This window comes from Austrofundulus limnaeus, unplaced genomic scaffold, assembly GCF_001266775.1.
Source record: "Austrofundulus limnaeus strain Quisiro unplaced genomic scaffold, Austrofundulus_limnaeus-1.0 Scaffold843, whole genome shotgun sequence".
Classification (NCBI taxonomy): domain Eukaryota; kingdom Metazoa; phylum Chordata; class Actinopteri; order Cyprinodontiformes; family Rivulidae; genus Austrofundulus; species Austrofundulus limnaeus.
In genome coordinates this window covers 116,584-141,702 of record NW_013953245.1, presented here as the reverse complement: position 1 = coordinate 141,702, position 25,119 = coordinate 116,584, and the positions used below count along the sequence as shown (strand labels likewise).

At 39.7% G+C, this 25,119-nt stretch overlaps 2 protein-coding genes across 3 annotated transcripts; one reads left to right on the top strand and one right to left on the bottom strand.

The window, feature by feature from the left end:
• The first annotated feature begins 399 nt into the window (after positions 1-399).
• On the top strand, positions 400-12,693 carry LOC106532863 (F-box only protein 11). Of its 2 annotated transcripts, none has more exons than XM_014029017.1 (22): positions 400-744; positions 2,155-2,279; positions 2,373-2,454; positions 3,663-3,804; positions 4,163-4,292; positions 4,473-4,556; positions 4,643-4,775; positions 4,857-4,963; positions 5,063-5,174; positions 5,319-5,425; positions 5,955-6,092; positions 6,221-6,438; positions 6,522-6,702; positions 6,790-6,912; positions 7,037-7,122; positions 7,228-7,304; positions 8,161-8,304; positions 8,403-8,513; positions 8,645-8,752; positions 8,823-8,931; positions 9,006-9,104; positions 11,091-12,693. In XM_014029017.1, exons 1-22 carry the CDS (start codon positions 651-653, stop codon positions 11,218-11,220), a joined length of 2,640 nt encoding a protein of 879 aa, XP_013884471.1. In that variant the 5' UTR covers positions 400-650; the 3' UTR covers positions 11,221-12,693. The 2 variants fall into 2 exon arrangements, with proteins under 2 accessions (XP_013884471.1, XP_013884470.1); XM_014029016.1 differs by having other exon boundaries at positions 3,660-3,804.
• On the bottom strand, positions 12,663-24,425 carry msh6 (mutS homolog 6 (E. coli)). The gene is made up of 10 exons (XM_014029015.1): positions 24,034-24,425; positions 23,012-23,214; positions 22,720-22,895; positions 19,213-21,778; positions 17,722-18,005; positions 15,070-15,187; positions 14,903-14,992; positions 14,672-14,826; positions 12,928-13,127; positions 12,663-12,845 (listed from the first exon to the last, which is right to left on the bottom strand). The coding sequence occupies exons 1-10, from the start codon at positions 24,309-24,311 to the stop codon at positions 12,764-12,766; spliced, it is 4,152 nt and encodes a 1,383-aa protein (XP_013884469.1). The 5' UTR covers positions 24,312-24,425; the 3' UTR covers positions 12,663-12,763.
• Between the last annotated feature and the right edge of the window lie 694 nt (positions 24,426-25,119).

The following is a 25,119-nucleotide window of genomic DNA, read 5'->3' as shown; positions in this document are numbered from 1 at the left end:
ATATATATCAGATTCAAGTAAGATAAATGTAAAGTATGGTGCAGAAGAATTTGCTTATCTATTTCTTTTCTTTGTGTTTGTTTTTATCTGTTGTAAAACACATCCTGTTACATATTCAGTGTGCTGCAGCATCCCCATCTCCCCTACTTCACAGTTCTTTAGAAAGTGGAAAGTAATGGATGTCTGGGATACACATCCTGTCTATGTTTTAATGTTATAAAGGTATAAATTCATACTCAATCATACCTGAATAATTGAAAAGTATTTTTACAGGTTGAAATTCAATTTTAGAAATATTTAGTTTTAGATAAGACTCGTTATGTTTTAATTTTGACAAGTAGATAGATCGCGTGTTTTGATTATATGATACAACGACCTGCCATAMCCATCCTACCACGTGACGCGATGTGTCTGAGGCCCTGACGGACGGTCCCGTCTGTTATGGCTCCTCCTGCTACAGTGGAACGGGGCCAGACGTAAGACCAGTGCAGGGGAACGGCAGTAACAGACGCGGCGGTACGCTTGTCTTCAGCTGCGGCGGACGATGGCAGACTGTGGTATGTTGAAGAAAAARACATAGACGGCGTGCTCGGCGTCGCCTCTTCTGCTGTGAAGGCTTCGACATTTTCTCAAGATTACCAACACCCCAAATGAACTCCGTCAGAGCAAGTAACGTTAGCAGAAGACCCAGGCGAGTGTCGAGGCCGCGCCCGGTGCAGCCGGAGAGGAATCACCAGGAAAGAGGTGATTTGACTTTTACTTTAACGAGGAGCTAGTTAAACAGTTTGGTGCTAGGTGTTTAATTGATTGTATGTGTTACGACTTGACAGCTTTTATGTGTTAATACGATGTCATGACGATAGAGCGACGTTAGCTGTTGCGGTTAGACAATGGGGCGACGGCGTTCTCGAATGGGGCCTTGCAGTCAGGAGACACCGAGGCTTCGGTGTTTTTTCTTAGCATTTAGGCCGCGCTTTGTTTTGCTTGATTTTATGCCCCGACACGGCCTTTCTTTTGCTTGTCTGACCTCGTACTGCTGCAGTTTTTAGTGTTTTTGTCCGATAAAACCGCACATGTCAAGAAATTAAACGGGGTGRGACAGCGGTTTGCTAAAGTCACTGGCAGGGGAGGGTACAATAAGYKCTTTCGCCAGTTGTCGTAGCATGCTAAGTTTTTGTATCCGGGGCTAGTTGGTTGTTGTTAGCATATTTTGGCTAGCCATCTACGTCCTGCTGTACACTATCCCCGCCCCCGATCTAAAATAAATAAATAAATAAAACCCCACTGCCTTCATAACCTTTGCGATGCTGTAATTTTGGTTAAATGTATTTGTAATAATAATATACGATTATAGTTTCTTCTCTACAGCCCTGCTGACAGCAGCTGTGTATGTATGACATCAAGTAGTGAAATATGAACGCTTATTGGCAGCAGTTTTTTTTCTTCTCCTAAATAAATATTTGTAGCTGCCGTGACCTATTGTAAGAATTAGATGTATTTCATAAGGTTATTTCATAAGGTTGTTGATGAATTTTAATTTGAATCCAATTCAGCGTTATTTGTGCTAGACTAGAAACAAAACATCTTTACATTTTTCAAGTGTCAGCTGCACATGTCTCCTCATCTAAAGGTGACAGAGAATAACTATCTGTTACCAAACTGAATCTGGACATGTTTATAATTAGGRGAATATAATTTATGTTGTTAAACAATATTTGTGTTGGTCAAATAAGGTGGGAGGGTACGTTATTCGTTTACAATTAAGGAGAAGTGGTTGTGATGCACTGTTTGCTGTGGTTTTTTGTAGCAGTTGGAAAATTATCTTTGCAACCAAAGAAGCAGACTTTGTTTGCGTCTTCCATCATAGGTTTCTATTAACTCAACATGATGAGTAGGCTTACAGATGTGGCTCAGCTGAGAGTTGATGTTAATGGGATTGTATTTTCTGTTGATTGAATCCCCTCTTGATGGGATTTGTGGTCGTCTTTTTATCCATACAAAGCAGGTACTGAACAAGGCAATATATTTTCCATGGTTTTAATTGTTACCCTCGTGTGAATACTGAATCCCAGTTTCCCATCTGTCAGATGTTGTGAAGTTGTTCTTTTGCACTGGCTTCAAAAATGACATTTTTCATCCTTCCTCTAACTGTAGATGAGGACATTCCTGCAGATATGGTTGCAGAAGAATCTGGTCCTGGAGCTCAGAATAGTCCCTACCAACTTAGAAGAAAGTCTCTACCCAAGAGAACAGTGTGTCCAACAAAGACAAACATGGAGGTACTATCAATATAAAAAAAAATATGTGAAGACGACAAAGTAACTGTTAAAGATTTTCAACATATATTTTCCCCTTTTTTTTGTAACCTCCAGGGTGCTTCCACTTCAACAACAGAAAACTTTGGACACCGACCCAAGCGTCCGAGAGTTTCAGGAAAGTCTCCTGATTTACCAGGTAATTAATAAGAAAAGCATCCTTTATTTGACAATACACCGCTACTACAAGTTCATTTATCATTGTGCTTTGATCAGTTTTGAGGTGTAATTATGAGTGTAATTAAACTGTCATACAATTAAAGCTGCAAGTTAACTTATTTAACTGCATCAGGTGTAGAGGGCTTTTTTTGCAAAGTCTGTAATTATGATTATTGTTTATTTTCATAATCACAATCATTTGTTTATGTATCGTCTGTACATATGTGTTATCTTAATGTTCAAATGGTGAAAAATGTTGTTTCTGGACAGTTTGTTTTCATCAATACACATATCTCAGTGTTTTAGTTCAACTAAAAACTTACATTGCTCAACAAACTATTTTGGGGAGAATAAAGAACAAGAGTGGTTGCTTTATTTTAAGGAGATTCTTTGTTTTCCTGTCATTCACCAATGCAGGGGTTTGTTTGGCTTAATTAGTGCCCTATAAAATCCATTATATTTTTTCCCAAATACTGTTTTTATTTTTCTAAATTCCACTTTTTCCGTTTTTTCYCCTAATTCAACATTTTCATTGTAACCATATTTATTAACCTTTAAAAGTGTGTCATTAGGAACTGTCTGAACAATAATTAAACAAATAAATAGCGACAGAAATAAAAAAATAATAATGTAATTTAACTTTCACTAATTTAACAAATAGCTGTGGTTCAGTAGAACATTAAATTGTTTTTGAAAGATGTTTAAAAGTATTTACTTAGAAAAAACCAGTCTTTATGTGTAAAACATAGAATCCCACATGATAGTTATCTTTTGTAAGATAAAAATGTTTTGGAATTTAACTTAACATTATAAAGAATCATAAACCTACACTTGCCATCTAAGCTCATTTACTTCTGTAATGGACACACACACACACACACACACTGTTTACAGTGCTTTATCAAAAAACGGACAAAGTTTTTTCAATTTTTCGATGCGTTTTCTGTATCGCAGAAATTATAGGGCCCTACAATGGTAACTGAATATTGAGATGGCAGATCAGGAAAAACTTGCAAAAATCACCAAATGGCAAATATYACTCAGTAAACTTTAAATGTAGAAATAAAACATGGTTTATGGATCTTTTTGTGCAGTTGTTTTTAGACATTGTGGTGTAAATATGCTTCTTGAATCCATGTTCTGTCCCAAAATTCTGCTTTAATTCCACATTTGTTCTCCTCTCAGCAGCTCCAGCAGAACAGTACCTGCAGGAGAAGCTCCCAGATGAGGTGGTGCTGAAGATCTTCTCCTACCTSTTAGAGCAGGACTTGTGCCGTGCAGCATGTGTGTGCAAACGTTTTAGTGAGCTGGCCAATGACCCCATCCTCTGGTGAGACTTCTTGGTGTTATTTTTTTAAAATCTGGACTCTGTTATGTAACCGAAATAATCTTGTTYTTCTTTTAACTCGCGGCTTCCACTTTCATTTTAAATGACTGACTTCCTTTCTCCTCATGTTTTAGTATTTAAATGAATTATTTGTGGGTTATGAAATTGTCACGTTGAAGAAAAAGGATAATTTAAACGTAAAAGCATGCATTTACTGAGTCAGAGGTTAAAGTAACAAATTTGATAACAAAAACATCAAACGCTTCAAAAAACTTTTTAACCAATTCTCTGTTATTGTTTTCCATTTTAGCACAAATGGAAGAAGGAGGGTATTTACTGTTAATGTGCTTTTGATTTTAAGGAAGAGGCTGTACATGGAAGTGTTTGAGTACACTCGACCCATGATGCACCCCGAGACAGGAAAGTTTTACCAGATAAATCCAGAAGAATACGAGCAGCCAAACCCGTGGAAGGAGAGTTTTCAGCAGCTGGTATGAAAGTTTAAAACTCTTTTCTTCATCTGCACTCATTTGATCATATCTATCAAATTAGATATGTTTAAATATATGTTTTAATTGTTATGCCATTAATTGTTCATGTTACATTGTTCATATGGTGTAATTAATAATGTGTTTCCTATTTATTTGTGATGTATTGTTTCATTGTTGCAGTATAAAGGGGCCCATGTGAAGCCTGGCTTTGCAGAGCACTTCTACAGTAATCCTGCCAGATACAAAGGAAGAGATAACATGTTTGTAAGTTCAAATTGAAACATTTATTAAAAATAATATATTTGTTGTTTTATTGCTCCTGTCATCCACACAACCTCTGCTCTCTGCAGTACTACGACACCATCGAGGATGCTCTCGGAGGAGGCCAGGAGCCGCACTTTGACGGCTTGATATTCGTCCACTCTGGAATTTACACGGATGAATGGATCTACATCGAATCACCCATCACCATGATCGGAGCTGGTAAATGTGTAATAAGTCATCATTGCAGTTTTATCCTACACTTRTTTAGTTTAATCTAAAGCATTTGTGTCCTTTTTAAAGCTCCTGGAAAAGTAGCAGAGAAAGTTATAATTGAAAACACCAGAGATTCTACTTTTGTATTCATGGAAGGCTCAGAAGATGCTTATGTTGGGTTCATGACCATCAGGGTAAGAAGCTGCATGGATCGTGCACACAACTTTTCTTATGACTTTGGTGGATAGATGAGATTTTAAGTGTTAACATGTTGATAACTGTCTCTGCTGTAGTTCAATCCTGATGATAAATCTGCTCAGCACCACAATGCACACCACTGCTTGGAGATCACGGTCAACTGCAGCCCTATCATCGACCACTGCATCATACGCAGCACATGTACAGGTCACCTGTGCCCCTTTTTTGTCTACTTTAGTAATCCCCGACCTTCATTTGGATTGGAAGATACTTTTGATGTGTTGTAGTAAAACTTGATGAGCCAAGAAAGCATGCTCCTGTTGTAACACTTCTTTATTCTCCCTGTTTCAGTGGGGTCAGCTGTCTGCGTCAGTGGACAGGGTGCTTGTCCCACAATCAAGCACTGCAACATCAGTGACTGTGAAAACGTTGGTCTTTACATCACCGACCATGCACAGGTAATACTTGTATTAAATTACCACTTAGATGTATATGACGGCTTTKTTTATGTTTATTATTAGGTCAGTTGTTTCCACAGATGCTGAAATTTGAATATAAAGCTACTAGGGGTGCAACAATACTTGGATCTGTATCAAACCATTCAATACACACTGTGTATTGAACAATACAAATTAAAACAAATTATTTTATCAGTTTGTCTTCTGAAGATGCTCTGTGTTGAAGCTCAGTGGATCTGTGTTCGACTACTCCACCTAGGCTGTATTGTGGAGCACAGATCCACTGAGAAACTTGCTGCTTTAKCAACATTTGCTTTAAAACTGTACTTTTGAAGTTAAACATTCATAATTAATTTCAATAAATTACAAATTAAGAAAGGCATGGACATTTATTTATTTATATTTTTATCGAAATAATATCGAACCGAATTGTGAATTTTCTGTATCGTTACACCCTTAAAAGCTACACACTTTGATTTTAAAAAATGTGAATRGTTATTTATATTTTTCAATATTGTTTATTGTTTAGGGAGTATATGAGGACAATGAAATCTCAAACAATGCTCTGGCTGGTATCTGGGTGAAGAACCACGGCAACCCAATTATCAGACGGAACCACATCCACCACGGCAGAGACGTAGGGGTTTTCACATTCGATCACGGCATGGTGAGTTCATCAGTCTATACTCGTGAAAGATCCCCGATGACATCATTAGCTATAAATGGGAACTGTTTAATATTTTGTATACACAGTTCTCGGGATATACAGTAATTTAGTTTCTTCATACCTTCCAGGGTTACTTTGAGAGCTGCAACATCCATAGGAACAGAATAGCTGGCTTCGAAGTGAAAGCGTACGCCAATCCCACAGTGGTTCATTGTGAGATCCATCACGGTCAGACCGGGGGCATCTATGTGCACGAAAAGGGCCGCGGTCAATTCATCGATAACAAGATCTATGCAAATAACTTTGCAGGGGTGTGGATCACCTCAAACAGCGATCCCACCATAAGGTCGGTGAGAGTGAAAAATGTCCGATTGTTCATGAAAAGTTGCCCTCACATGTCTTCAAATTCAAACTTTTGCTTGAACACAGGGGTAATGCCATTTATAACGGCAACCAAGGCGGCGTTTATATTTTTGGTGATGGCCGAGGCCTCATTGAAGGAAACGACATTTATGGCAACGCCTTGGCTGGGATCCAGATCAGGACAAACAGCTGCCCTATTGTGAGGCACAACAAGATCCACGATGGCCAACATGGTGGCATATACGTGGTAACTATAAAAAAAAACATAACCTATTCGCCGTTTAATGGTGCGATTAGAACAATAACGATTGGTGGCATTTTCTGTCATTCTCAGCATGAAAAAGGACAAGGAGTCATCGAGGAGAACGAAGTGTACAGCAACACACTAGCAGGAGTGTGGGTGACGACGGGGAGCACGCCGGTACTGAGGAGGAACAGGATACACAGCGGGAAGCAGGTAAGACTAAAGCTAGTTATTGGTAATAAAAAATGAAGCACTACATCACATCTAATTCATGWTTTAATCACATCACAAAAAAGCCTCATCAACTGTCTGAAATCACTTTGATTTTATTTACAAGGTTGGGGTTTACTTTTATGACAACGGCCACGGTGTGCTGGAGGACAACGATATCTATAATCACATGTACTCTGGAGTTCAGATAAGGTTTGTGGGATAATACATGAATAATTAGCAYGGAGTATTTAAAGTTCTGCTGTTAAAATGACCGACTCTGTCTCACCTCCCCCTCTCATGTGTCCTTGTTGACAGGACTGGCAGCAATCCTAAGATCAGGCGGAACAAGATCTGGGGGGGTCAGAATGGCGGCATTTTAGTTTACAACTCAGGTGAGATGTTGGGAAAAGACTGAAACAGAATCATTGTCTTTGTTTGATCATTGTCAACAAGCTCATTGTAACAGACTATTTTGTAGTTAGAAATGATCACAAATGCGCAAAGCAAGCCAATCTGATGCGTTTATTGAGAAGGGTCTATGTATTTACTCTAAACCAGTGGTTCCCAACCTTTTTAGACTTGTGTACCTCCTGAGCCATTCTGTCATACCACTAGTACCCCACTCTGTCAAACGTAATGATGATTCTCCAAAACTATAATGTACAACTGATTATTAAATAATTTAACCCCCTAGAACGTTTAATTCTCAGGCATTTTATGTTTTTCAACTTTAACATAAAGATAAATACATTGCCCTGAAAGTGAATAAGTAATAAAATAAACCAGGTGCAGAAAACAGCAGTGTCCAAAATATGTCAGAAACTCACCCAAATGAGCAAATTCCACGAGATTCCATGTTTTATACTGGATTCCATTTTGTGTTAATTCCGTGATTCCGTCAGCAATTTCTTCCTTGTGGAAATCATAGGGCCTACATATCTTAGTCCTATTTTTATTTATTTATTTATTTTTTACACACCTGGAAATTTTTCCACGTACCCCTGGTTGGGAATCATTGTTCTAAACTGATTTGTGTTAAACTTTCCTTTAGGATCATAGATGAGAATTTTCATAAATATCTAAGCTATGTGTGTTTTCTGAGTTTGTTAAATTTGCAAAATCAGTGTTTACATGGTGGACCTGTGACCTAGAAAGCTGGGCTTCACTATGCACATTTGTGATAAATGTCTTACTATGAAATGGTCTATTTTCTCTAATGAAAGAAATGTCAAAATGTTTTTTATTCAGGCTTAGGGCTCATTGAGGACAATGAGATCTTTGATAACGCAATGGCCGGTGTGTGGATCAAGACCGACAGTAACCCCACCCTGAGGAGAAACAAGATCCACGATGGGAGAGATGGTGGGATCTGTATATTCAACGGAGGAAGAGGTATAGCTGCCTCGTTTATTCATGTGAAATAAATAACAGATAATGATAAAGTTTCCAGCGCAGCTTTTTCTGACAGTACAGCTTTGTTTTGTCACTAGGTTTGCTAGAAGAGAACGACATCTTCAGAAATGCTCAAGCAGGTGTTCTCATCAGCACCAACAGTCACCCCGTGCTGAGGAAAAACAGGATATTTGATGGCTTCGCTGCAGGTTTGTAACACCTGCACACACAAGCTGTTCTGAACCGTTACTGAGAATTATGAGGCGTGCACGTCCTTCCATAAAATCCTTGTTAATGAGGGAAAAGTTCGCAGTACTCACAGTACTCTCTTTCCTGTAAGGTATTGAGATCACCAACCACGCTACAGCGACTTTAGAAGGCAATCAGATCTTCAACAATCGTTTTGGGGGATTGTTTCTTGCATCTGGTGTCAATGTTACAATGAAAGGTAAAGTATTTTTTTTATCCTTTTTTCTGCGATAAAGCAGAATTTATAATGTCTGCATTGTCTCCCTCAGATAATAAAATATTGAACAATCAAGACGCCATTGAAAAGGCTGTGAGCAGAGGTCAGTGCCTGTACAAGATTTCAAGTTACACCAGCTATCCGATGCACGATTTCTACAGGTACTTTTTAAAATAATGTCGATCATAATATGATCTGCAACGATAATATATTAATACAGTTTGTATTTTTGCAGGTGTCATACCTGTAACACTACAGACCGCAATGCCATTTGTGTGAACTGTATCAAGAAGTGTCACCAAGGACACGATGTGGAGTTCATCAGACACGACAGGTTAGTGTTTTTTTTTTAAGGATGGTACCATCAGAAATGTTTTTAGCCTTTTAATACACTGCCTGGCCAGAAAAAAGTGTCCACCTGGGYTTAACTAAGTGCGGGGATGTGGGGTTGCTGCCGTTGGTCAGGTCTAAGTGAGGTCGGCTGAATGTACTGAATGACCAGTTTATTCCATCAATGGATTTTTTWTTTTTTTTTTATGCCCTGATGGCACGGATATATTCCAAGATGATAATGGTTGAGTGGTTCAAGGAGCGTGAGATGTTTTCACAAATGGGTTGGCTCCACAGAGTCCACTGAGAATCTTTGGGATGTGCTGGAGAAGGCTTTGTGCAGCGGTCAGACTCTACCATCATCAATGCAAGAGCTGGGTGACGGAATTAATGCAACACTGGATGAAAATAAATCTTGTCATTGCAGAAGTTTATCTAAACAATGCCACTGTGAATGCATGCTGTAACCAAAGCTAAAGGTGGTCCAATGAAACATTAAGGGTCCCACATACTCGGGCGTACTGTGTGTGGTCCATGAGCCGCATGGACTCAGACGTTTGAGACTTTATACTCGAGCGTACCGACTGCCTGACAAATTCTTTAATTTCTCGCAATTTTAGTCAGGATGTCAAGGAYGAGCAGGAAGAGATAGTTTGCATTTTAGCTTTAAAACAACAAAAGAACTACTTAGTCAGGATCTGAGCTGTTTCCTCCCACAAATTTGTTGCTCACTGAAGGTCTTTATGATGCGTCAATGAAGGAATATAAAGTTTTCTAATCTCCTCCATGAGACGCTCTTCAAATTTTTACTCCCATTTCGTTGTAATCTCTGCATGGACCAGTCCGGTGGAACCGCTTCGACTCTGCACGGAAGTACGCTAGAGCAGCATTTCCCAAAGTTGGGGTCAGGACCCAAAGTGGGGTCCYGAAAAGATTTTCTGAATTAATTWCATTTWTGYCTTAGTKGTTACAAATGAGTGAGGTTAGTATATTTAAAATGGATAAATGTAGTATAAAAATATTGTTACTATGCCCATGTTTAGTTGACCTGATACAAATGTTTATCATCCAAAAATAGTTGTGGGCACAGATCTCTGCTACTGTTTTGTACTATTTTGTGGGTCAAAAGCTGAAAAGTTTGGGAACCACTGCACTTTGGTTCCCAAAGTTGGGCTTGGGACCCAATCATGGGTCACGAAGCACCTTGGATAATCTCCAGAAATCAATTTAAAGGGTAATAAAATAATTGCTGATGTAATATTTTCCCTATAATTATTACAAAAACACAAAACAAGTAAAATTAAGTATTTTTATTTGTATATAAGCTGTTTAAATTGTCAAAAAGCCTGTTTTTAGGGTTATTAACGAAGTTTATGTCCTCAGACCAGTAATATTTGGGGTCACAAGTTTTTGCCATGGATATTTTGTGGGTCAGAAGACAAAAAGTTTGGGAAGCACTGGTCTAGAGTATGTGTGTGTGAGACACATTTTCTTTCTTCGCCGGCAACTTTTTTTTTGGTCAGGCAGTCTACGTCAGCAAAAAGGGCTGCATGATATTAGAAAATTTAGCAGTGACGATATGAGCAATAATATAAATGTTTTTTTTTTCCTTTCTTCCATTTCTAATCTGTACTTCCTGCTTTGTGACCTTTAGCATTTTTGGCCATGTCATTTGTGTCTGGTGTGAGCTTTTGCTGCCGTGACACTCTTTGACTTGAAAATTACATCTTCAACTACACAAGTCAACAATGATTGCACTCCACGCAGTCCTTTGCCATATGAATATCGCACAATATATTGTGATGACGATATATTTACGATGTCGTTTGCAGCCCTAATAAGTAAATACTTGTTTTCACACCCAGGTTTATCGGCAAAAATGAGTTCTTACACTTTTTAAAATAAATAATTCACATCTTAAAAACTGTTTCCGATTTTTTTTCCCACGTTCTAGTGGAGTTTAATCAAAGTTACTTTTTCATTTCTCTAGATTCTTCTGTGACTGTGGCGCAGGAACGTTGTCCAATCCATGCACGTTAGCCGGAGAGCCAACACACGACACGGACACACTGTACGACTCTGCCCCCCCTATAGAGTCCAACACGCTGCAGCACAACTGAGCTCCAGACCCCGCCCCTCAAGCCCCTCTGCTTTAGCAGTAATGAACACTTTCAGTTGTGCAGCAGAGGAGAACCTCCTAACTGAAATATTCTTTGGCAGAGCATATACAGCAACTAAAACAAAGAAAACAAACACTTCAGATGTGAATATGCTAAAAGGGAGACATTAAAAAAAAAGACGGATGCCTCCTTTTTCCCTATGAAAAACTAAAATAAGAGTGATGGAGAGCGTTTGACTCGGGGTTTGTGTGGGTTCGTCATTAAGTGACAAGAAGCGAGACGGAAGAAAAACCACCGAAGCTCATCTTCAAAGCAGCACCAGAACAAGACACCGCAGTTATGTACAGGTCCGATGTGGACACTTATCCAGCGGAGGCACCGCCGTTTTCATCAGAGGGGGGAAAAAAAGCCCCAAATCCAACAATGCTTCCATCACAGAGCATCTGATGTGCTCAGATCCGTGTGGCGGAAGAACGACTTAGCACTTCAGCTTTTTCTGTTCGTTTTCCCTCGAAACTGTTCCGATTTGATTTTAATGCTTTTTGTGTAGTTTTGTATTTTCATGCGAAAATCTTAATGTACTTGAATGTCTTTATTTTATTCAGTGTGTTAATTTTTTTTGTTATTTACCCAGAATTGCTGTAATTATACTCAAGTCGCAGTAATCTAACTTCTTTCTGTGAAAGAGCTCAGAGAAAAGAGAGGAAAACACTAAATATTTTCTCCAGCAATGTTGACTTTTTTTTTCTTTTTTTGACAAGACTTGGATAGCTCATGTTTAAAACGTGTCAGTTATGCTATAACAGTCCAGTTTACATATTCTATGCATATTGTGTTTTATTTTTTAAAGTTGGGTTTGTCATAAAGTGATAAACTTGCATTTTTTTTCCCTACTTTGAAACCATGACAATTTACAACACATCCTGTGTCATTATCACGTTGTAAAATAAAGTCATTGCTGTTGGAGTTTTACACATTTGATTTAAGGGTCATTTCTCCTAAATTAAACTGTTTACATCTGGTCTCGTTTTAAAATTAAGTGCGTTCGTTATGAAGCATAATTGCTGCTTTGTAGTCTTTTACGTTTTTTTTTTACCCCCTTTTGATGCCAGACGTGATTTATATTTGCAAAAAGAAAAGTAACAAATCTTGAAAGCATAATTCCTTTTTTGATTTTTTTTTTAATTTGCCAATGTTGCTGGAGAATTTAAACAGCTTTTACTCTACAGAAGCTGAGACAAGTATCTATACAGCGCTTAATGGTTTCATTGCTGCCCCCCTCCCCGTTCATGTGTACTGGTGATTGTGGGTTCTCATACAGACTGAAATGTATGCATGTATCATAACATCTAGACTTAATATATTGTGAAGTATTCAATAACCGTTATGTAGGCGCTAGTGTGAATTAAAAAAAAGGGTTTAATTTCCTAGATGAAACATTGTCATTTTTAAAAAATAAACTTTATTAGATCATTTCAGTAGTGTTTTTCTTCCTCACCAGGTGCCTAACGAACAGAAAACAACAGTAAGGTTTGTTTACAAGTTAAAGGGTGTTGAGGAGTTGAACAAGTGGAGTGAAGTGAGCAGTGTCCGCAGTGGGATCCTCAGCAAACTGACAGAGCTTCCTGTAAGAACATGAAGGCACAATGAGCAGATGTTAGCATTAAAGCCATGTGAGATCTGCGGTGTATAAATATAAACCCGTACTTGAATAATCGGAGGCTGACGGTGCTTCTCTCGAACTCTCGGGCCTTTCTGTGTCCCGACTGGATCACCACCTCGGGTAAGTTGGCGAGTCGCGCGGCGTTGAACCCGTAGCTCTTTGGACAGGCGCCGGTGATGAACTTGTAGAGGAACGTGATGGTCTCCTGGCTCGGGTCCTCGCATTCGTTCTCCACCATGCAGGCCTGAAAGGAACCGAGGTTAAAACTCAAAATTACCAGACCGATCGGAATAAAAAACAGAACAAAGAAATAATAAATAATCAAATGCAATTCACAAGTAGATCTCTTGGTCTTTACGAGATAATTTTATATGTTAATCGACTTAGTAAATGTGTTTTATTTGCTGACGATACATTTTTTGTTTAGGTAAAGATATAGAAAACATGTTTGAGTCGGTACAGAAAGAATTTGAGAAAAGACTAAATTGGTTTCAACAAAACAAATTGTCATTAAATATGGATAAAACAAATTATACGATATTTAGTAATAGGAAGACAACTGTTGATTTTATGGTGTCATTGATGACATGGAGACCTCACATACATTATTTAAGAACAAAAATATCTAAATCTATTGGAGTACTGTGTAAAGTCAGGGACTTATTTAAGGACAAGTCTATGCTTGTGTTGTATAATTCAATAATTATTCCTCATTTAAGTTACTGTATTAAAGTCTGGAGTAAAGCTTGCTAAACAATTACAAATCCAATTTTTGTTTTACAGCAAAGAGCTGTAAGAATTATCGCGAAGAAAGATTACAACCATCCATCAAATATTTTGCAAACTGAAAATTTTGAAATTCTATGATTTGGTTGTTTATATTTTACTGTTTATGTACAAGGCTCACAGAAACATATTACCTTCCAACATTCAGGCAAACTTTGTTAAGAGAGACAGCTGTTATTATCTTAAGGGGATGGAAATGTTTGTGAAGCCATATTTTCATACTTGCTTGAGAGAAAAATGTACTTTAATCCAGGGTATAGTTTAATCCAAGGTATAGGATTATGGAACGGTCTGGAGGATGATCTTAAAAATGCCAGATCTATGTATATATTTAAGAGACAGATAAAAGCTAGTTTTCTGAAGGTCTATGGAAAAGTAAAATGTTGATGTTTTTATTTTTATTTAGTATTGTTTTGCAAATTATGTTTTGTTTGAATATATTCTGGGGATAAAAGGGTCAGACATAAGATTTATTCTTCTTCTGCTACGTTTCATTGTTTTATTTGTGTATTTTCTTTGTTTTCTATTGTGTATGGTTATTTCAATGAAGTGAATATATTTTTTTAATTGAACTGAATTATGTGTAACATTTACTCCAGCAGCAGGAACTTAAAGCAGGAGGTTGCAGGTTGTGGTTAGAGAAGTGAACATGATGCTGGAACAGGGGATGCAGCTGTGTTGTAATCTAGATGTGGCTACAACTGCTGAATTCATCCTCTCAAATTTACAGCTTTCACTTGCGTTGGCCTCCCTGCCACGTAAAACACGCTGGCATTTTCCTCAAAGTTGCTTTGCAATGCAATGAAACATAAATTCACAGTTTTCTGCAAGTTTTGGTAAAATAAAATTCAACATTTTTAGGATTTTTTGAAGTCAATTTAAGACGAAGCACAAACATTAGGTAAACAAGGTGTCACAACTGTTGCAGAAAATAAAACGTCTGTTAAAGTTTAAAAGAGCTGTTATATTTTTCCTGCAGCGTTTACAATGATTCAAACATACCATGTGTCCTAAACGCACTGCAGGATTGTTGGCGTAATCCTCCACCAGGGAGTGGTAATGCGTAGAGAAAAGCGTGCGACAGCAGATCTTCTCCGCGAGCTCCTTCACAACAGCGCTGGCGATGGCTGTGCCGTCGTACGTGGCAGTGCCCCTTCCTGGAACGATTGGCCATGAAAACAAAAGCACCACGACAGCAGCAAACCACGACAAGTACAAGAGATAAATACCCACCCAGTTCATCGAGGAGCACGAGGGAATGTTTGGTGGCGTGGTGCAAGATGGAGGCGGTCTCGCTCAGTTCCACGTAGAAGGTGCTCTCTCCTGCAGCAGGTACAGGAACACAGAGTTAGCCCTAAAGATCACTAACCAGCGTGTGGTGAACATGTTTGGGATGTTACCAGCCATGATTCGATCCGAGGCTCCCAGCCGGGTGAAGACCCGGTCGACTGGTGTGAAGCGGAGGCTCTCAGCGGGAACGTAACATCCCAGCTGAGCCAATATGATCACAAGTCCACACTAAAGGAAAGAGACAAAGCAGGGCGTCTTAATGCGCTTGCATGGTTCAAAATGACTATTTAAAAATATATATGTGACCCATCACATCGAAACGACCATGAAGTCCAAAAGTGAAATGTGGAGAAATAGGCAGCTATGTGACCCATCATATCGAAATGAAGATTAAGTCAAATTTGGTCAAAATGATCCAACTATATTTTTAGATTCCTGCTTTAAAAGCTTCATTTTGATAACTGGATCATTCTGATATAAGCTTATCCAGAGATAAGACTTATTTTGTCTTGTTTGTTATGATAACACATTACTGTTTGATCTGAATCCTATTTTCATGGAAATTTATTGAGTAATTTTTTATGTTAATATAAAGAGAAAACCTCAAATATTATTTGTATATTAAGATTTCCCAGTTGGAAAGAAACCAAAACATTTCTAGCTCACAGGGAAAATTTCAAAATATTAAGGCGTTTTTCCTCAAAATCAGGGTTTTTGTTGCTACTGTTAAAAAAAATGCTTCAAAATTTTTTTTTAGGATTATATTTCAGACAATTCATTCAAACATTGAAAAGGCTTTAATTCATTATGTTTGGACAAAATGCAATTTTTGCAGACGTTTTAATCAAAACCCTATATCTACCTTTTTCTCCATGTTCCACTTTTAGACTTAATCCTCATTTTGATGTGATGGCTCACATATAGGGTTTTGATTTAAAACGTGTGCAAAAATTGCATTTTGTCAAAATATAATGAATTATCGTATTTTTCGGACTATAAGCCGCGACTTTTTTCCTGAACTTTGAACCATGTGGCTTATAGTCCGGTGCGGCTTATAGGTGGATTTTTTTCTTCAGCTACCAGGGGGCTCTTATGCTGCATTTGCTTCAACCACTCGCTTCAAAAAAAGACAGGAAAAAAAAATGAAGAAAAAAGCGATCGCTTCCAGAGCCGACTGTTGTTCCAGGAAGCAGCGATTTAAAGATAGTCAATGGCCAAAAACTCATAAAAGGGGATAAAACAGACATTTTTCACGGTGGAATCTGACTGATAAAAACTTTGGAGCTTAATCCAGGACCAGTTTGTGGATAAACATCGAGTGAAGAGCTGCTGACTTTTTTTTTCCCGCATTGCACTCCCCGGGGAAGGAATCCCATGCAGTGACGTATGCTGGAGCAGGAGGGCTTTCCCAGCAGCTAGACTGGGGTTTCTCGGGGGTACTATGAAAGGTCAGTGCGAAAACAAACGCAGAACAATCACGTGACGGCGCGTCGACCGGTCGACAGCCGAGCGACCATAGCCGGATGTGTAGCGCCATTTTGTTTTAGCTAGTAGCAGACACGACACGACGGATCTTCGACAGACACAATATTGGACAGTATGTGGGCCCACATCACGGATTCGTTGAAAGCAGCCATCAAGAAAACAAACTCAATTCCTGCTGTTGTTCCTGGAGGTACAACAAAGTTTTTGCAACCCCTGGACRTCRGTGTGRATCGTGCATTTAAAGCAGCACTCAGGGCTGAATGGGAGGCTTGGATGAGTGACGGGGATAAATCATTCACAAAAACTGGCCAAATGTGAAGAGCGTCATTTCCTGATGTCTGCCAGTGGATCCTAACAGCGTGGAGCAGAGTGAATGAGTCCACCATCACCAGTGGGTTCTGAAAGGCTGGACTGCAACATGAAGACGACACCACAGCTTCAGAGCCAGCATTACCCCGGGAGGACAACAGATACCGCTGTGTGACGCAGCTTTTCTCAGCTTGTTTAACTCCGACATTGAAGAGGAGGACTTCGATGGTTTCAGTGCGCCGGAGGACGATGAATGAGACGTTTTGTTGGACCAGAAACTGTTAAAGAAAACTACCAAAATAAGGTCAGTTAAACGAACCGTATTCCTCCGAACTTTAATTCCTAAAGGTTTGCTTTTTATGTTTTGATGTTGATTTCACTTTTTTGACGACAATTTTGGGTGTACTGGTTTGTTGTCTTTTTTTTTATGTTGGGGGTGCGGCTTATATGTTAGTGTTCGCAGGTTTTTGTTTTTTTTTTTAAATGGCTTATAGTCCGAAAAATACGGTAATGCCTTATCAATGAATCATTTGAATGAACTATCTAAATATAATCCTTTAAAAATATAACAAATTTTGAAGCATTTTTTGAGCAGTAACAAAAAAAATATAAGATTGTGAGGAAAAACACCTCAACATTTTTTGAATTTTTTCCTGTGAGCTAGAAATGATTTTTTCTTTCCTCCAACTGGGAAGTCTTAATACACAAATACTGTTTGAGGTTTTCTCTTTATATTGACAAAAAAAATTACTCAAAAAATTCACATAAAATTAGGATTTAGACCAAACAGTAATGTATTTTTGTAACCAACAAGACAAATTAAGTCATATCTCTGGATAAGCTTATGAAAGAATGATCCAGGTATCAAAATGAAGCTTTTAAATCAGGAATCTGAAAATGTAATTAGGTCATTTTAACCAAATTTGACTTAATCGTCATTTCGATATGATGGCTCACATGAGACTCACTTGTCGCATGAGGGTCGACTTGCCGCCCATGTTGGGTCCTGTGACCAGAACACACGAGGCACAACCTTCCACCTCGTCGCTTTCACTGTTTCCAGGACAGCCAATGAAGACGTCGTTGGGAATGAAGTCGTCACCGAAAAACGTCTTTGTGACACAGGGGTGACGGGATCCGGTTAGGCTAACGAAGGGCACGACCTGGCCGTCATCCTCCGGCAGCACCACCTGCGGCCTGGCCATCGGCCCGTCTCCACCCTGACTGTAGCGTGACAAAGCCAACAGGACATCTAGGAAGCGAAAAATAAAATAAAATAAATAAATAAACAAACATTTTACTTGTAACTCTTTAACCCAAAATTATGTTTTTGTTTTTTGTGGTTGAGGGATGGCTTAGTGGTAGATCTGAGAATCTAAACTAGCATATAGCGTTCAAAAGTAGGGCTGGATTAAAAAAAAATCGATTAAATCGATCTTGGATTGATTTCCTTTAAATTTGGGAAAATCCATTCACGGGGCATGAGATCGATTCTTCCTCGTGGCGTCTTGTGAGCGCGTCTGAAACGCGTTTTTATATTTTGTCACTCCTGGCTTGCCGTATGTTTACATCTAGTTGACGCTCAGTGCAAACATTAGCTTTCGATAAGTTGTCCGGAGCAAAACAAAAGTAACTAAGGAATCACTAATGTTACAGCTGATTCTCAGCTGACCTTAAAGACAACAGAGACCATGGTGACTTTTATTTGCAAAGATTTGTGCTCCTATGTGGTGGCGAAAACGAAGCAGGGTTTGACGAGCAGCTCGTTAGGCGCTCGAACCAAACCACTGTATGTAAACGTCTGACTGAAACTGTTCTCAACAGCATGTAGAAATGTGTGAGAGATGACATTCTGACAAAATTTTGTTACCAATATTACTATATTTAAACTTTAAGAAACGTCTTAACGAAATCCACTGATGAAATGTTGTCGCTGTATTATTTGTTTTAATAAGTAACAAGTTTTAATAAGTTATATATTAAACATAACAGAAGGTAACAGAAACATTAAAAATGTACAGTTTTCATACACTCAAAAAGGAGTGGGCAGAAGTTTATTTATATTATTTCTTCTCCTTTAACCTTATTCTGTCATTTCTTATTTATCAAGAAAATTATTAATTACCTAAAAATGAATTCCTCCAACAACACAGTCACCTGCAACTCCTTTTTAATTCAAAACCTTTTAAACTTGACAGTTTTCCTTCAAGATTAATTGGTTTAATAGAAAAGTTTGTCCTTAAAACCTGTTTATTCTGAAGAGAAAAAATAGTGATATTGTATTTTGCAACACATGAACCATTTTCATTATTTAAGAGCAGATCAATTGAATTGAATCGTGATGAATCGATTCAGAACTGATTGAGAATCGATCATGATACCCAGCCCTACTGAAAAGCTAAAAAAGAAAGTTCAGCTGAAAGGACAGAGATTAATATGAATAATAATAATAATCTTACCCAGCACAGCCATGCACTCCACTCCCGTCTTCCAGTCTTTGTAGTTCTTGTCGAAGTTGTAGAAGAGCCTCCTCATGCAGTCCTTCAGTGCAGCGTCCCTCTTCTCCTCAAAGCCTTGGAGCTCAGAGAACAGACGCTCAGACTCCTTCGTTACGTAACGCTTGCAGCCTTTCTTTGTCGACTTCACTTCGTACTCCTCGGGGATGTTCCGCTCCGAGACGCTGTCGGGAACTTCCATCTGAAAGCGGTTCCGTCCCGTTCCCCAGAAGGCCATGCTCTTACAGCCGAGGCGCTTCTTCTGCCTGTCCAGGTAATCCTGCAGCTCTCGCTCGCAGCTCTTGATTCCTGCCAGAGCCTGGTCGTACTCGGGGTCAAACCCAGCTTTGGGGGTTATGACGCCGGTAGAGCGGGCTTTCTGGTGATCGAAAGCAGTCTCCCAGCGCTTGAGTTCCGCTGAGAGGTCGGGAAAGAGGCCGTCCTTTTCTGTCTTCATGCTGACAACTTGAAGGAGCAACTTGGAACGAAACTCGCCCGAAACCGTGGCGAAGATGGAAACGATCTCCTGCATGGTTTTGAAACCTTCCAGCGCGGAGAGGAAGTCCGCGATCTTGCGTTTGCTGTAGGTGACGTCCTCGTAGAGAACCGCTCTGCTGTCGGGGTGGTCCTGGCCCTTCAACGGAGTCCCGATGCTGTGGATTTTACTCAGCAGCCGCTCCAGATCCGGAAGCTTCTTCAGCAGATCCGAGACTTCGGCTGCTTGAGCCTGAGCTCCCATCAGGTCCTCCACTGCGTCCAGTCGGTCCTCGATGGATGTGGGGTTACACAGCGGAGCGCAGAGCCACTGCTTCAGGAGCCTCTTGCCGAAAGGAGTGGAACAAGTGTCCAAACGCTCCAGCAGCGTCCCCTCGGTTCCCCCGGACCCATTCTGAAAGATCTCCAAGTTTGCCAGCGTCACTCCATCCAGAACCATACGCTGACGAGTCTGAGCAAAAAAACTGCCGGGTCCGGTTGCGCTCTCCAGCTCCACATCAACAGGGACGTATTCTTCAAAGTTAGCCATAGACAGCAGCTCTTTATCTATCAGACATTTCTTCAGGTAGAAAATGCATCCGCCCAAAGCTGAGAGAGCCAGCTCATAGCCTTCTCTGGGCGTCAAGCACAGGGAGTCACTTTCAGAGGTCATCTGCCTCAGGACAGCGGGGAGGAAACTGCTGCCAGGGCTCCGCTCCTCTCCAGGCATCTCTGCAAAATAATTCTCCTCCGACAGGTTTTTAAGAGTTTTCTGAGCGTCCCAGAACTGGGTTCCCGCATTCAGGGCTTCCTGCAGCGCCGAGGACAGAGACGCCTTGAGTATTTTCCGTGTCTCCACGGACGGGTTGCCCTTTTCGAAAAGCACCTCGGCCGGAGAGAAGTGCGATACCAGGGTGCGCAGGCGCGAGCAGTGGCGGTCGTCCGAGAACTGGCCGACGTGGAAGTACCCCACAGACGTGTCCACGAAGCAGACGCCGTAAGTGCGGCGCCGGCCGGAGCTTTCGTCCTCGGCCTTTTCTTTCAGACTGAGAAGGAACTTGCTCTGACTCTCTGAGGGAGCGCCGTCCAGCACGCTGTAGGTTTGGGTGCCGCGCGTGATAATTCGGCACACTTCTCTTTTCACTACGCGGTCGAACTTGGTGGGTTTCACCATGGTCTTGCAGCGGGCTTCCATCATCTCAGGGGTCTCGGTCTGCTCCACGCGGGCCACCTTGTATCCTTTCTGAACCAGCACGTCTGAGAAACGAGCAAATCCGATCTCCGGGAAGCCCGAGTGCGCCCAGGACCCCTTCATGAAAGTCAGGCCCAGCTCGTTGACGCCGATGACGGCATCCATGTGGTAGAGCTCGTAAAACTTGCCCACCTTGTAGAAAATGACAGTATCGAACATCTCGGATTTGAGTTGCCACCAGCGACGTATACCGGGAGTGATTTTGTTCAGAAAGTCTTCGGGAACGTACAACGTGGTGGGATCATGGTCGTCGTCGGTCTGCCGTCGCCTTTTTCGGTCTTTCCTCTTGCCGTCCTGTAACCACTCCAGCTTCTCGTGATCCCAAATCGTTGCACCTCCGGCGGACCCCGCTCCTTCTGTTTGGCTCTCAAAGTTATCAGGAGCGGAGAACGCTAATAAGCGGGACTTTGTATCAGCGGTGACCGCTCGTACAGGTGCAGCGGACTGGACAACCGCTTTCTTTGGTTTCATATTTACAGGCTTCCCCGCAGGACGTTTCCGCTTTAGGGGTTTGACCGGGCTTTCTGCTTCTGACTCTTGGCTGCTCTCCTTCTCTTCCTCAGCACTGCTCACCGTCCCCCCTTCGCCTTCATCCTCACTGCTGGACGCAGCGTGTTCCGGTTTGAACTCCTCGTCTGATTCGTCGCTATCGGAGGCCACTACGATGCGCCGTCGCTTGGCTTTGCTCGCTTCATCCTTTGAAGAGCGCGTCGATTGTCGACTGACTTTAGACGGTTTCACTTCCTTGTTTTTCTTTTCATCTACATCACTGACATCTTCATCTGTTACACTTGATTCGCCAAGCTGCAAGTAAAATTGAGAAAGTTTTTAAAATGTGTAATCTCCATTACTAACTCACCTATAGTCAAAAAACACAACACGTATTTTTATTAGGGCTGTGAAATTAATCAAGTTAACTCATATTTATTAATTTTAGTGCTGGGCAAAGATTTAAATTTTTAATGGTGATTAAAATTTACAATCACTTTACTATGGCTGAATATGTAGGTTTGTATATTGCAATGCACTCAGTGCATGCCAGGTCATGTTTGTAAATGAGAAGTGGTTCTCAAACTGTTTATCTGGATAAATAAAGGTTAAATAAAATAAATAAATTTAAAAAACTCAATGTGTAACACATTATGTACAGCTTTTTTGTATTTTTGTCTTCTCATGGCTTATTTTACTTTATTTATTTATGTTTTGCTGACAACTGTGATGTTAGCATCCATCTTTCATTCCTCATGAAGTACTCATTTGGAATGAAAATCTTTGAATTCTTGATTTAACCTCTTTTTTAGTGTTATTATTGTCTGAAGTTAATTTTGGAAAAAAGGGGCAGATATAAGATTTTTTTTTCTTCTTTCTGCCTCCTTTCATTTTAAGTGATTTTTTTTTTCTCTGTGTATAAAATTTTTATTTTTATATGAAATGAATAAATTAATTAAATAAATTAAAATTATTTTTGCACAAAATTTAACTGACTCAAATATGTTTAGAGCATTTTTTTAAGTCCTGTTTTCTATTCAAAAAATCATGTCTAAGCATCAATTTTGTTCTCTAAATAAAAACATTAAAAACTAATTAATAACTCAAGTAATTTATTTTATCAGTTTGCAATAGAAATGTATATTAAATTTAAGATTAATCGTGATTACTTCACAGCTACGTTGTGATTAAGCTGATTAAAAATATTAACCACTTGACAGCCCTAGTTATTATTGCTGACAAAGACAAAATATTACCTCCATTTCCTCCTCATCTTCTTCCTCCTCATCAGATGGATCCATGCAGATTGGTATTTTCAACCTTTTTTCAGGACTGTCAAAAACAAGTCCATCAGCGAGCTCCATTGCACGGCGAATCACAGGTTTGCCACTGAAGAACACTCCTCCAGGTTTTACATCACTACTGTCAGAGCCTGCAGACCAGACATAACTCATCTTACTCTCCAGACAGAACACAAAATATTCCCAAAACAGCTTAACAACCATCAGACTGAGTTATATTCTGATTATGTCTAATAACTCTACCAACCTTGATAGGCTCTGACATATTTGGTGCTGACCCACCCTCTTGTAGGAGGTTTGTCAAAAAAATGCACATGTATGCGTTGATCCCGACCACACTTCCTCGTCTGCTGGCCAGTCAGAGGTTGGGGTACGACCATGCAAGGCCACCAGGGGTGTCCTTCCAGTTTTGCCCACACAAGGTCACCAGCACTGAACAAGGTGGAGTTACTAAAAAAAATGGATAAAAAACAAACAAGCACAAGACTGTGAGAGACAGACATTTAGAAGAATCTTATTCTTTAGTTAAGCACTGACTAACACAGTCATTTGACATTATTATACTCATCTATATAGTTGGTCATTTATCTCACCCACCATGTGACAAACACAGAGAAAGTCGTCTTAGCTATAGGAGACAGATTCTGAACTAGTGCTGCTAGCTTTAAAGCTTCAACTATTAAATTCACCTAAGAAAGTCAAATCTGATTTTTATTATTTATAGTCCATCATAAACCATTAGTTGACTGCACTATTGAACACAAACTACAAGAACACAAAAAAGCAATGTGGCTGTAATATTTAAGCAATAAAATTGATCTTTTAATCGTTGGAAATGGAAGCAAAGCACGCCTCTACGACAAAACTAAAATAACAGCTTCACTAGAGCACTAACCTTATTTAGTCTTTATTTTTATGGCCTGTAATTTATTTAAATGGCTACAAATAAGACAGCTGAACTCAATGTTAAAATTGTAAGATGTGGGAAGTAAAACTTGCCACAAAACATCTATTTTACTGAAATGACAAAGCTGCTTTTTGAGGAAGAGATGTACCCTGTTTGTTATATTTTAACATTAGTGGTACAACAACATGCTAACTAGTCTTTATTATTACATGGTGATCTGATACCTAACTAACTCAAAGAATGAGATGTAGGACTGGTTTCATACCTGAAAAATAACTAAAAGCAGAACATTTCATTGAGGCTTGCAGAGCCAATTGTCACAAAGTTAAACTCCAGGAATTACACGGCTCCCGAAAACTAACCTGCTGTTTTCTGTCGCCGGGGCTTTAGCGCCGTCGAACAGCTTCTTGAACCCTTTGCTGCTCGAAGACTTTGAGTTGTTTTTCTGTTTAAGTTTGTTGGGTTTGGACGACTCCGGCTGCTCCGTCTGCTTGGCTTCTTCTTTAGGGGACGAGTTGGACTTCTGCACCGAGGAAGGCAGGTCCGCCTCGGCCGGAGAAGGGCTCGGCTTCGGCTTGTTGTTGGACGCAGGCGGCGGAGACTTGGTGAAGAACTTGAAGATAGAGCTTTGCTTCGCCATGTTGGCGGCTTACAGCTTCTACTTTTGTTTCAAAATATATTACGACAGCTACCTAGCATCCAACCGAGTCGCGCGGCAAGCAGCTCGAGCCTCGCGGGAAGGGGAAGAAAAAAAAAACCCGCGAGATGTAGTGGGCGTGGACACCAGCGTCCTCCATAGACAAGCGACTACACTGCAACGTGGAAATCACGTGACACAAACACGTTCCTGCAGACAATTATTTTTTTCACATTTTTTCTCTGAACTTTATTTCTTTGAGAACATTCACAACATATAATACTGAGAGAAAACAATTCTTGATGCCATAATCATTAAATTATTAAATTAACATTGATTATTAAATAGTTTTTTTTGCAAATGTGAGCATGTTTATATTGAAATGTGGACATATGAGAGTAAATGTAAATAGATTTAATTACATATCTTTGTTTACATGTGTGTTTATGTGGCCCTTGATGGCCAAATAAATGGGGATGAGCAAAATTGGCAAAAAAAATACATATTTTTAATTTTTTCATAATTGATATATGCAAAAATTAGTCCATAAAGATGCCATCTAACAATGGCGGTGAGCATATAATTTTAATAATTGACCTAAAAATTACAATTCTTGTCTTATAACCTTTAATTTCTGTAAGATATGTTCTTCACAATTGACCATATTTCTTTGGCTGCTGTAAGTCTGGGGAAATCCCTTTGTATAATGTTTGGCGTCATTATGAAACTCAGATATTCCACTTTTTAATTATAGGGTTGGATCCCAGATTAATAAAAACTCTTTTCTAATCGACCCACTATTGCCAAGCCA

Coding starts and splice junctions, on each gene's coding strand:
- msh6 (XM_014029015.1), bottom strand. CDS start 24,311: ATGGCGAAGCAAAGCTCTATCTTCAAGTTCTTCACCAAGTCTCCGCCG. Junction 18,006..19,212: donor GGAGTGCATGGCTGTGCTGG/GTAAGATTATTA, acceptor TTCGCTTCCTAG/ATGTCCTGTTGGCTTTGTCA. Junction 14,993..15,069: donor CTCGGATCGAATCATGGCTG/GTAACATCCCAA, acceptor TACCTGCTGCAG/GAGAGAGCACCTTCTACGTG.